Source organism: Melanotaenia boesemani, chromosome 19, assembly GCF_017639745.1.
Source record: "Melanotaenia boesemani isolate fMelBoe1 chromosome 19, fMelBoe1.pri, whole genome shotgun sequence".
NCBI lineage: Eukaryota > Metazoa > Chordata > Actinopteri > Atheriniformes > Melanotaeniidae > Melanotaenia > Melanotaenia boesemani.
The window spans coordinates 15,587,412-15,600,698 of NC_055700.1; the positions used below are offsets into that span (position 1 = coordinate 15,587,412).

At 36.8% G+C, this 13,287-nt stretch overlaps 2 protein-coding genes across 2 annotated transcripts; both read right to left on the minus strand.

The window, feature by feature from the left end:
- taok3b (TAO kinase 3b) lies at positions 1 to 8,596 on the minus strand. Its single transcript, XM_041971011.1, has 8 exons — positions 7,832 to 8,596; positions 6,953 to 7,189; positions 6,697 to 6,825; positions 6,384 to 6,587; positions 4,555 to 4,794; positions 3,806 to 4,018; positions 3,334 to 3,516; positions 1 to 2,309 (listed from the first exon to the last, which is right to left on the minus strand). The coding sequence occupies exons 2-8, from the start codon at positions 7,136 to 7,138 to the stop codon at positions 2,148 to 2,150; spliced, it is 1,317 nt and encodes a 438-aa protein (XP_041826945.1). The 5' UTR covers positions 7,139 to 7,189; positions 7,832 to 8,596; the 3' UTR covers positions 1 to 2,147.
- A 2,045-nt stretch (positions 8,597 to 10,641) lies between these two features.
- On the minus strand, positions 10,642 to 12,414 carry LOC121630149 (heat shock protein beta-1-like). Its single transcript, XM_041970257.1, has 3 exons — positions 11,782 to 12,414; positions 11,566 to 11,629; positions 10,642 to 11,312 (listed from the first exon to the last, which is right to left on the minus strand). The coding sequence occupies exons 1-3, from the start codon at positions 12,170 to 12,172 to the stop codon at positions 11,153 to 11,155; spliced, it is 615 nt and encodes a 204-aa protein (XP_041826191.1). The 5' UTR covers positions 12,173 to 12,414; the 3' UTR covers positions 10,642 to 11,152.
- Positions 12,415 to 13,287: the final 873 nt, after the last annotated feature.

A 13,287-nucleotide genomic window follows, 5' to 3' on the forward strand; every position in this document is an offset into this window, starting at 1 on the left:
TCCAAGCACCCCAACAGATTTTTTTTTATGCAATCATTTGTCCACAAAGCTTTAGTAATACATGACCACACAAAAGGCCTTACTGCATATGAGATAAGTTTTCATCAAATTTCAGAAAGTTCACAGAAAAATGTAAATGGCTGGAAAAATCTAGTGGTGCCATTCAAGTTCAGAACACACTCTGGTCAAACAAAATTCGGCAAGAATATTTAGGTTCTATTGCCATCAGAAACCAAAAGATATTAGATTCCTCCCTTTAAAATACTTTATGGATTCAGGGGACATCTTCCAGATTTCAGCCCTGTGAGGAATATGACTCAACATTAATACAAGTATTAGCTCTGAGGAAAATAACATAAAAAAGACAAGAATAGAAACACCTGTCAAACATAACAGGGTTGCATTCAAGACCACCACATCAAACAGTGTTTCAAAAACTGACCCATGATAAAATAGCATTTATTTTTCCATACATAAACTTCATTTTTAGAGGATTTCACTGCATGGGGCACTCTCACCAATAAAACTAAGTAGTGTTTTGACTCAGAGTGGGGTTGCAAAATGTTTATATTTTGTAAAAATCAATTTTTTCTCTAAGACAAAAAACTACAAGGCTAAAGGTGGTATTAGAAATTAAGCACCAAACAATTATCTTTCCATTCACTACAAATGGAATAATTGTGCAACCTGTTCAATGACCATAATGAACATGGTGAAAAATATGTAAATCTTATCCTCAGACACTAATAACTCAAATGCAGTCCAGACCCACATCTTGTTATGTTTGCTTTTGTAAAGACTGATCTGTAAAATATCAACACTGATACTATAAGAAGTCTGTGGTTCCTCTTACCAGCATTTATACAATCTGAAAGTCTAGTTATTTGACCTAGTAATATATTGAGCTATTGTATGACCATTTCTCAATATTATAAAAAAAAAAAAGCACGAAGCAATATCTTTATCATTAAGCTCTGTTTTCAGTAATAGACCAGTGTTTCTGTATATTCTAGCTATGTTCTCATGTACAAATATTCATATAAAAAATTATACAGCACAATTCTCACCATTTTCCTTTACAAGAGTAGTGAACATTAAATGATTCACAAGTTTGGACAAACCCAAAATAATATGGTGCCAGCCTCAATCAGTAAAATATAGATATAACAAACACATAACTGAAATTTGCTTCAGGCACACCTTAAATAAAGGCATTTGTGAAATTATCATATCAAATATGGCGCTTATGTCCAGCATCCATAGGCTTAAAACAAATGATTAAAAAAAAGTTTGTTTTTTTTTTAAAGAAAAAAAACGCTATGACCACTTTTTATTTACAAACAGCTAAAAATCTCTGACAGATTCATGCTTCACTTCACAACCTGAATTTGTCCTTAAAGTGCATGCAATAATAAGCAGTTTTACCAAGTGGGATCTTGAGTTGTGAGAAGATAAACAGGTTGATCAAGCTAATGCCAATTCATTCTACATATCAAATAAAAGAAAGGATCTGTTGCCTAGAAAAGTGAGGGACCACAGTTTACTGTATGCATTAGCACAATAAGACTGAATGAAAACCTTTGAAAAACTAATAAATTCTGAATAACCAGTGACCCCATACAGTAATATTCACATTCAGAGATTAAAATCAAATCAATAGAACTAAATAAAATAATAATGAAAAAAAAAAAAGACAAAGCAGCTTAACACCACGGGGGAATCCGCAGCTCACATTCCACAATGTCCCTTCATGTAACACACAGTTAGCATCATATGAACATGATGGGTTTCTACTTAAACATATCAAAGTGCCCATTTTACTAAAATTTCCTGATTTATTCAATTCATACCAAAAGGAGGAAATGGCATGGAGGAAAGAGTCTGGTATTTTGAACACATTAAGTTACACTGACAAAGTTAGCTTTTTATTTGACATGTTGTCAATTCTTTTGTTTTACTTTCTCCCTTCAAGTTTCCCAAAAGGCGCTCTCATTGCACATTAACACCTCTACTTGAAGATGCAATATCTAAGTGAGAAGAAAAGTAGTGGAGAAAGTCATCCAGTTTTGTCACAATGGACGTGTCTAATGCTCAAGTGGATGTGAGAAGGGCACGGATATGTTTGTCCATTAAAGAGAGATCCACTTTCATCTGTTGTCCTCTTTGGGGAAGTCCAGAGATCCAAGGCTTCCAAAGCCGAGGCATATACTTTCTGAGTCAAAAGCGCTGATTTCTCTGTCCTGACGCTCCAGCAAGTGCTTGATCCTTTCAGTCCGCTCCTTCTGAAGTGCGGCCAGTTCCTCTTCAATCTGCAATCAGCAAACACAGTGGTTGTTGCTCAATTTAGCCTTCTGTCTTCAGCTACAAGGAATCTCTGGTTATATTTGCTTTTTAAGCAAGCTAACATAACCTTCTCAGTCTTTTCAAGTGGTAATATTTTCAGCATTTCGTGGTCTGACAGCCTGCAATAATAAACTGAAACTCCAAGTCTAAACATGTATTCTGCTTGTAATTTTTCTTTCTTGTAGGCATTTTATAAACCAAAAAGCAAAGAGTGGTATGTGTCTGCCAAGAATCTTACTGTTTGTGTAAGGATGCACTAATTGTGTCATTCTGGGGCATCAGAATGGTTGAAATAATGAATTTGATTATTGGTTAAAAAAAAATAATAATAAATAAATAAATAATTCTTTTTAATGTCAGGGAACCAGAGAAGCCTTTGTAAAAATAAATAAATAAATAAATAATAATAACTTGGTAGTTTTAAGCCACTGCAGTTTTAAGGTAAGTAGCTCAGATTAGCATCTGTATGAAGTACCACTGCTTCACAAACAGTAAATCCAGCATTTAGGGATGCATACAGGAACAGAAGTATCTGAATCTTTGTGATAAGATCTACAAAAAAACTGCCGCCGTAATTTTGTCATCAGCTCATATGGAGTCTGTCTGGAAACTGTTTTATAAGCCTACATATCTGAGGTAATTTTTAAATTAGGGTAGCATTTAAATTAAGCTTTCATCTTAAGCCCTTAACGCTTGGTGTCGCAAATTTGCATCAAACCGCTTCTGGCCTCTGTTCATTTCTCTCTTTATATCTAGTTATTTTATTTTATTTTATACATGTATTTTTTATCCACTCTTGTTTCTGTATTTATTTCTGTATTCATTTATTATTAATGTTGATTTATTTATTATTATTAATTTTGTGCCTAATTTTGTTCCAGTTTTTTTTCTTTTTGTTATCTTTTCCTGATTTTTTCCCCTGTATTTATTTATTTATTTATTTATTTTTATTATTGTAAATAAATTCAGGCATTAAGGGGTTAAACTTACTTTCTGTTCAAGGTGTGCTCTCCGTATGGAGACTTTCTGCTCAAGTTTCTGTTGCTCTCGCTCATGTTGGGTCTCCATCTGTGACTTGGTTTTACTCTGGTAGGCATCTAGGAGCTCCATCTCTTGCTTCAGCTGCTGCTTCAGAGCCTGGCACTCGTTTTCTTGTTCTGCTTCTAATCGCATCTAAAGTAAGGCATGGTAAGAAGCAAACATTAGTGAGAACAGTGGTTGTTAAATTTATTTAATGTTGAGTGTTGCTTATTAAATAACTGCCAATAATTGAGCAAAAAAAAAAAAAAAAAATAAAATAAATAAATAAATTAAGCAGCGCATTTGAAGATTAACTATGTGATGAAGTTTGGAAGTTCATGCACCTTTGGGTGTTATTTTTTTATGCTTTAGTCCACCCTGAAGAGGAAATATGTTGTTCAGAGTTTGCAACTCGTGACAAGTTGCTTCACAATCTTCTTACCGCTTGTGAAGCCATCATCTCATTGATGCTCTGTTCGTACTGCTCTGCCAGAACAGCCAGCTTGCGTGTCTGCTCCTCTTTCAGGCTCTTCAGGATGGTCTTATGGTCGCCTTTTGGAGACACTTCCAGCTGATGGTTCCTAAGAGCTTTGTACTGCTTATTCTGCACCTTGCAAGTGTCTTGGAACTGTTTCTTGATTTGCATCTCCAGCATCTGCAGGGGGTTAAGTAAAAAGTAAAATACAATTATCAATCAAAAAACATACAAATATACCTCAGGTCTGAATTTCTTTTTTGTTTTTCAGGCATTTTTTTCCTTTTTCACATTGACTAAAGCAGGTTTGCCATGCCCTTGAGCATTTCAGCTCTTCTCAACGAATTTCACAACTGTAATGTTAGATAAATGAAGGAAAAATATTTAGATTTGTGAAGGCTGTAACACACATTTTGGAAGAATCAGTTCTCATGGCAACATGATCAATGCTTTTTCTACAGGTTTCTGCTGGGGCAGTAGTAATAAGACTATGTGTGAAGTAGGTTTCAGTGAAATCAAAGGCAAAAATTCCCGACTGATAGAGGGAACATCTTTAGAGCATTTAATCCCATGATGTAATCTCATCATGTAACATCAATGTGTATACAACGTTTTAAAACGTATTGAAATGGCATATACCAGATACTTTAAAAACTACATACAGTAGAATACAAAAGCAATAATGAGATTATTTAAATAAAAAGCATCTCAGGAACCTTGAGGTTTCTGGGCTGCTGCCGCTGCTCCAGGCTGTGTTTTCTGTGGAGTTCTCTCTGCCGTCTGTTGTTGTACTCCTCCTGGTTTTCCAGCTCTGTCTGGTGCTGCAGCCTCATGAGTTCCACTCGAAGCTTCTGTAGCATCTGTAGCTGCCTGCGCTCCAAGTCCTGGGTGGACTCATCGTGTCGGATCATCAGGGCATGCTCCATCTCCTTCTGTGTCCTCTTCTTGTTCAGTTCCTAGGGCAAAAAGTTAAATTGTGCTGTTATTGATGCTAATGATGTACAATGTCTATTTTTCATTTAATAGGAAGACATTGACTTGCAATGAAAATGCTATTTAAAAATAGTATTGGCATGTCACAAAATCCAACTAGTGATACTTTTTCAATTCAGCATTCAATATGACACCTTTCTCTGAACTTCAAAGACTTCCTGTTTCTGAAATATATAAATTAATTTCTTTGTGTATACTGTTTGTGTCTTCTGCTATCCACCGATGCAGATGACACAAAACTTTATGACTACACCTAAGTTGCACCTAAGTTATGGTTGTTTATATTTACAATGTAAATACAATGTAAAAATCGCCCGTTTTTACTTTAAATTGTCAATTTTAAAGGTGAATGTTTCTGGAAACTTTGGAAAAATGGATAAGTAACGGTAAAAAGTTAAATGAATTTAGAACAACAAAAGGTAAATTGTTGTGTTGTCGTGGGATTTTTCTAAAACCTGCTATCAGTTTTTATAGTGATTTAAGTAATGCTGTGATCATTCAACCACATATTGTCAATAATGTAAATAAAAAATATGTTTCATTGGACCCCACTTTAAACAGATTCATAATATTAATGAAGTGTGATTTATATGTCTCTTAAAGAGAAAGCCTGTGTTGTTTGTCCGAGTAGGTATTAAATAACTTGAAACAGTTGTGTGAACTAGTGAAAAGTACTGTTGACATCTCACAGAAGCAGTGTTAGAATGATGTAATTAAGTCCTATTGTTATTTCTCCTAACCTTATCTGAGAAGTTGTCTGGTTTCTCTTTTTTTGTCTAATCCTAATCATGTTGTTCAGGTGCCAAAACCTAACCTTTGATGTTTCCCAAAACCAAACCTATCTGGAAACAGTGTTGTCGTACATTAAACAAGTAACTGGTGACTAAACGTATTACTAAAACACATTTGAAATGCTATTCGATTCTTGAATATGCACAAACATAACCTATATGGTCATTAAGATCTGAGGTGTGATATCTGGTACAATATCTGGCACTATTTTAAATGGTTATCTCATGAGTTGTGTATTATGGTGTAAACAAAACACCTAGAATGATGAGAGGACCTGCTGCTATATGACAATCCATCTAAAAGGCCCAGTGTGCTCTGATTGTTCAGTTGACTGATCAAAACTGATGGAGTTCATGCATGTGCTCTTTTTTTCAGTTAGAACATGCCAAACTAGCCACTAAAAAGCATCATGCAATATGTTGATCATGGTGACATAAATAAGTAACATAGATTCTGAAAGACAGTGTAACACCCTTTACTGTAAACTTTGGGTTTAGAAACTCAGCAGACTTGCAAAAAACCTATTTTGCAAAAGTAAATGCAAAATCCTCTCAAAAAGCATTATATGTTTACAATAATCAATCAGCAGTCATCATTTTAAGTGTTTTCAATGGAACATTGAAACATCCTACTAAAAACAATAGCAACAGAAAAAAAATTGCATTAATATATCTTATGAGAAAAAAAGTAGTCCTCCACAAAACAGTGACAGTTCAAATTCTTAATTTCACATTACATTAAAGTCAGGAAGTCCCATCACCTCTCTCATTTGCTCCTGTTCAAACTCATGTCGCCTGATTAGACTCCGGCGTTTGAGGGCCCGGCAGCTGCGATCATAGACCAGCCGCTGTTGGGCCAGCAGGTGAGCTTCCTCCTCAGCCTGAGAGCGCTGAATTGTTTCTTTGTGCCTGGACAGACGCTCCTGCTTTTCTTCCTTGGGTGTACAAGGGTCCTCATTCATCTCCTAAAACAGCAAACATATAACAGAGTGCACCTAAGTTTTATGATCTGAAGTCATACTAAAGAGATTTAAACTTTTACTCAACAAACTTATCTGCTTGTATGATAATTACTTCTTTGATCTTGTCTTTGCACAGCCTGTATTCTTTCTTCTGATTCTCTAAGAAAGCAGTCAGCTCTCTCTTTTGTTGAGCAACAATCTGTTGCTGTATCCTTCTCTCTTCTGATGCTACTGACTTCATCTGTGGGGAGACATTAAATTATCACCCTTCATTGAATGCCTGACTTGACTTGGAAATATCTGTACAGCACAAATTGGTCTTCTTTTTATTTTTTTAGTTTCTCATTCATTTGCTGCTGAAGCTGTACCTCTTTGTCTGTTTGAGCAACATGGCGTTTGGCCAGTCTTTCCAGCTCAATGTAAGTGTTGTTCGCATGTGTCTCTAATTCCTTCTGCAGCCGGAGCCTGTGCTCATCCATCTCGGCCTTTAGCCTGTTCTCCAGGGCGATCAGCTGCTTCTGGTGCTGTCGCCGCATGCGCTTATACCCAGACATCTGCTCCCGCAGCTCAAAGTCCTACTCATGCTCCTGGATCTACCTGATGCCCTATACAGGAGAACACAGGAAGCAGAATGTCAAAGAAGCAGAGTGCACAGAAATAAACAACCTCTAACTGTGCACTGGCAAATAAAATTTCTGTAAATTAAACACGAAGAAGAAAGATTATTACCCATTCATCTTAATCAAGGAACTTAACAATGTCTAGAGACTTTATTTCTTCATGTTAACACTCTTGATTAGAGCATAATGAATGAAACAATCAACCATTATAGTGCCATTTTTTATTAATAAGTAACATGATGAGCAAGAACTAGACTCCAGACAGCTTAAAGCAGCCTCCTCAGATGACTGCTGAGAGTTGCTGAAATGTGCCTTTTACAATCTATGCCAAAAACAGAATTAGCCTACTGATAAAAGACATCAGTCAGAGATTTACACAGTATAACTACATACAAATGCAATGCACACACATAAAAGCAGAGGCAGAGAGGGAAGCTAAGGATGAAAAAATGACATCCATTAACGGGATCTGGTTGCCATGACTACAGATGTACAGCTGAGAACACAGATACCCCTTCGCTCCCTCCTCATCCCCGCTCTGCCAGCACGCACACATACACTGACGCGCGCGCGCGCGCGCCGACACACGTATTTTCATTTAAACGGCGGAGATCGGTAGCAGCGTACCAAAGATGATGATTTGATGGTAGTAATGTGTTCACAGATCTTGCAGTCGAGAGACCGGCTCTTGTGAGAAGTAGGCCGCAGCTCTGGCCTGGTGTCCCTGTGCACGGCCTCATCCCTCACGCAAGCATGGTCCTGCAGGGGGGGAGGAAAAGGAGGAGATAGTGGGGCTGGGTGCTTCCCAGGCCCTCCGCACTCGCTGCTTTTGTTAAAGCTGCTATTACTGCCGAATCTCTCTGAATGCAGCACACATCCAGCGTTAAATGCATCCTTCCCGTGCTGGTTCCCCTGCTACTGTGTGCAAGTCCTTCCTAAAAGTGAAAAGGGCATTGTCAAACAAATGCAGGCACCACCGAAGAGGCAGCCTCAGGATTTTGTCGTTTTTTTCTGGCGTCCCCCCTCTTCCAAAGCAGGAGGACCCAAATGGCTCCAGTGGACAAGGGTGAATTATGCAATGCCTACCATTGATAACGAGAATAAGAAACCACGGGGATGTATTTAACTGCCACTCTTCTTTCCCGTTTCAAAATGCGCGAGATATTTGGGAGGAAAAATTGTTTCCCTGTATTCCTTTGATCGCATGTGGTACCATATTGAAAAATATTTGATTCAGATAAGGCACATCCAAACATGATTTTCCCTCGAATGTGTCTCTTAATGATCCGTTTGTATTCCACTCGAATTTCTGTCCTACATTTACAGCGTACTTGGTCATGGTAAGTGGTTCTGGTGCCTTCTATTCATCTCTTTCCTCGGTCCCTCTTCTACACTCCCCCTTCCTTTAAAGAGACAACACAACACTACAGGCGCATCTCTAAAAGTCTGAGGTAATTTCACAGGGGATCTGAACGTTTCTATTTTTTCTCCTTTTCTTTCTTTTTCCTTTTTTTAAAAAAAAAGAAAATAACATCCATGCTATCATTAATATAAGCACAATGTCCCTCAATAAAACCAAACTAAAACGAAGTAGAAGAAATACATTTTGTGCTGTTTGAATATATATATATATATATATATATATATATATATATATTGTCTTCTTTTCATCAGAGCCAAATGAGCAATTTGAAAATATAACCACTGGACTTTTATATTATATTATTATTTTTTATAAAAACTTGAATATAGATTCCCTTTGAGGAAAGTCCAGATTCGTGTGGCATCTAGATAATGTTTATGTTAAACAAAAAACAATTAAGATTTCCCTTATAAGTGGCCTTTGTGAACTATGGGGAGCAACAGTGACACCAATTTTATACAGTCTTATTGTCTCTGTCCATGGTGCTGAAAATATCTCAGCTTAGTGGGTACTTTGTAAAACACACTTTACTCCATTATAACCAACTGGAATCAGAATTTCAACCCACTTACGAAGCTTTTGAAGCAGGGGAAACTTTGGCCCTTGTCGTTGGAGCAGTGAAACATCTAAAACTGGCAGGTTTGCTGCCCCTTGGGACCAGAGTTCCCTCACCACAGCTTTAAATCATCAAGGATTCACCATTCACCAAAAACCATCTTTAAACAAACATAAATCAGTGGCTAACTTTAAAGGTGCTGTGTGTGTGAGAATTACAGAAGTCTAGTGGTAAATGTTTGTGAAATGAATAAACAACAGAATAACAAATAAACAGCTGTGAATGGATGTTGCCCATCATTAATCAAACTTAATAAACATGTTTTCATCTGTGGATGGATCTAGTGGCCTCAAGTGCAGCAATGACTGCACTACAGATAACTTTAACATAGTGTGCATTTGTACTGTCTTCGTATATGGTCCTTTAAAGGCATTCTTAATCCTAACTAGTTCATTTTCAATGAAATAATAATAAAAAAAAGCTATTATTGTAAACCAATTTTATAGCATTGCTAAGATTAAACTTGTTTTAATAACAGATTATCACTTTGAATATTTTGGCCAAAACTGTAAAATAAATGTAAGGTGAATGTGTGGTTTACTTTTATTTCACAGAGAGCCTCTTTGCCATATTTACACAAATCTTTCTAAAGGTATTTGGCAAGTCTGTTGTGCCATCGGTCTTTAAGAGGTCCCTTTGGGGGTTTAGATTCTGAGGTAACATGTTGTCTTCATGTTGGCTACTCCTAAATAAAATACCAAATTGTTTAGATCGGAGCTTATTGTTTCTCTTTCTGGAATCAAAACAAATAAACATGCATAATTTTGCCCAGAACTGTACATTATTATGGTTTGAATCTGAAGTAACAGCTGACATGTATTCCTGTTATTTTACACAAGGGTATGTTTTCATTATTTACATCCCCTCATCTCTCTCCTGTTTACAGTTGAATTGCTAAAAGATCATTAATCAATCAACCAAATCAAGTTTCAAAAGGAGTTTTTAAAAAAATTCCTATTTTTTGTACATACTTTGAACCGTGTTTGCCTTCTTTCTCGATCATTAATTGTTGTGTAATGTTCCATTTCAACACTAGATGTCACTGTTGTCCTTTTGAATGAGATGTCTTACATTAGGTCATCTCAGTGCCAGACTTTCTACACTATTTCAATCTCTGGCATTTTTGACAGTCTCATACTAATTAAGGTGTTATCATTCAGGTAAAATCCAACTTCTCATCCAAAATCATCACACCCATCTTTACATCTGCTGCATGACAAGAAGTGTTACACATGTAATATTATTATTAAACAGATAGTGAATCTGTTCAAATATTAATCTGGTGTAATTAATCTCTAACATCTCATTTGAATGAATAATATCGGATGATTATGTTTTTAATAAGATAATTTACTAGTAAACATCCAAACAAATACACATTAACTGAAATACTGTAGTAATGTCTCTAAGGATAAAAGTTAATGTTAAAATGTTCCACTGAATATGGTTTCTGTGCCCTCTCGTGGATGATTTTAGCATGCCTACAGAAAAAGAGCACTGAATGATCAGTCTTAGTTTCATAATCTCAAAAGAAAGACATTTGTGATTATTTGATGACACTGAAGGAGAACATTTTTATTATTATTATTCATATGGTAGAGGCTGTTTAATACATCCAGTGATAATTACATTATATCAGGACAGCTTCATAGTAGTGATTATGTATTACTGAAGATATCAGCATACAGTACAAATTCACAAAAATAATCTGTACTACGTTTTGTTTCTCTGCATCAAAATAAGAAAGAGTTCTGATCATGGCACTTTACTGATATTGATGAATTACATTATTAAAATGTTTTTCATTGCAGGAAAACAAGCTCATTAATATTATTTTTCTTTTCTTTATGACAGTTCTAAATACTTTTCTACATACAGCTTTGGCTACTTTAGTTTTAGTTCACTTAGTTCACTTCTCGCTGTCCTGTGTCTGTCTGATCTGAACTGGTACAACAATCTCATTGCCTGGGTTGCTTATGGACGTCCCAGGGACAGGGGCTTCTACAGACAGGACTCCATCACCTGACAATGATGAACTGATGTGCTGCAAATCAACCCCCTGCGGTAACCTTAAACAAGTGAGAGAAAGTTTGTTAGTGCAATATTTCATTATGCCTTCCAAATGTTAAGGCATTTTAAAAAGCACATCAAACTACAGAGTATTATTTATCTGTTAATAAAACCTACGGTGCTTTACTGCAGAATCCTTTGTCATCTGTGTTTATGCTGATTTTTCAGCCTTCACTGCGTCTCTACTTATTTGCATTTGAAGAACTAAACCGCAATGATGGATTATATTTTAAATGTGTTTATATTACTTACTTGTATTTCCGAGTGAAGCACCTTGAAACCAGCCCATGCTCGTCTTGCTTTTCTTCATGATTACCTTGCAGGGAAAAACAGCTATATAAAAAAAATCTGCAAACAAAACTAACAAAATGCAGAACTGACATCTTATTAGGATGGTTTTAGCAGGATCCCTTGCACAGGTAATGATAATTATTAATCAATCATTAACCAAAGTACCATTCACACTACCTGATATTTGCAAGTAACCTTGCTTGGTTGTGATAGTTATCTCCTCAGGTGAGAAGTGATTGACGTCCAGGTTAATCTTCCAGCTGTTTTGACCCGTTCGTATCTCTGAAACTCCACCTGTTAGTTGCCTCAGACTCTTTTGGTCCAGTGCTGCAGAATGCTGACCAGTGAATGGAGGCAAAAGGGGAGTCTGTGTGAACCCCGGCCAGGAGAAAGAAGCAAGTCTCCTCTTCGCCCAGTCAAGCCAGTCCAGATCACTCGGCTCCAGGAAAGGAGGGAGGCCAAAATCTTGTGCAAAGATGCGGCTCGGCTGTGTCCAGTTTGGGAAAGGATCCCAGCTGACATCTCGGCGGAATATGGGACGGGATAATAATTTATTTTGATCACCCATGTTTTTGAAAAACAAGCTCAGACCGAAGGAGAGGAAAGGCAAAAATGCAAAGCCTGTAGCTCCACCCTGGTAACAAGTACAAAGACCAGATCACAATAGAACAGCTGTGTTTTTATGCTCAGACTGTAACAAGTAAGGAGGAGCTCTGAGGAAAAGGCTAGTTTGGCTTCTGCAATTCTTTGCTCACACACTTTATATACCCAGCTGATTCATTTTAACACTTACACAGCAGCAAGTGTGATGTAAGAGATGAGAACGCTTCCATATGTGATGAGCTGGGGTGTCACTCCTCTGTTGCCCTGGGACATGAAGAGGACAATGCCAATTATTTGTATTTATATCTCTTGAGTGTCTCTGGCAAGTTGTTGGTGAATGACTTTGGAGGCAGCAAGCAGCCAGGTTATTCAGCAGTGGCCTCTGCAGTCTTGTCACATACTGGTGCTCTTTGTCCACAGAAATCACAGCAGGGCAGTGTTATATGAGGGAACAACACGTACATCCAGAGTCACACACTAAACAACAATGTTGCCTAATCCAGACGTCTCTATACCCAGGACTGGAGACAAAACTCAACAATAAATAAGCACACTCTCAAGGTGAACAACTACAGGACAAACAATTTCATGTCACATAGTTAAATACGTGTTTACAAACAGGGCAAAGTAACAGATGGAGAAGCGGGTGCATTCAAGGGGTAGTGAGGAATTTCACAGCTGCATCTTTGTTGGTGACATGTTGTTCAAGTAATGAACCAGAGGTATAAATCAGTGTGCGTTAGAACGGTGGTATATATTAAGAAGGCAGTACAGTTTCTTCACTGGTGCTCAAAGCTGTAGTCAGACAAATATTTATACTAATAAATGCAATAGCCTGTTATTGATTTAAATCTTTTTTATGATCAAAACACAGTGTCACAATGTTTAAATATAACTGTAACTCTCTAGTTAATCCATCAATCCATCCATTGTCCATACTTAGTTATTCCTGGGCCCTCTGGTTAATTCAACCTATAAGGTTTATTTTGTTTTGTTTAATTTAGTTTTTTTTTCTGTTGTTTGTTTTTGTAGCCCACTTTAACAAAATGTAAAAAAAATACTTTTCTCATTTTTATCATA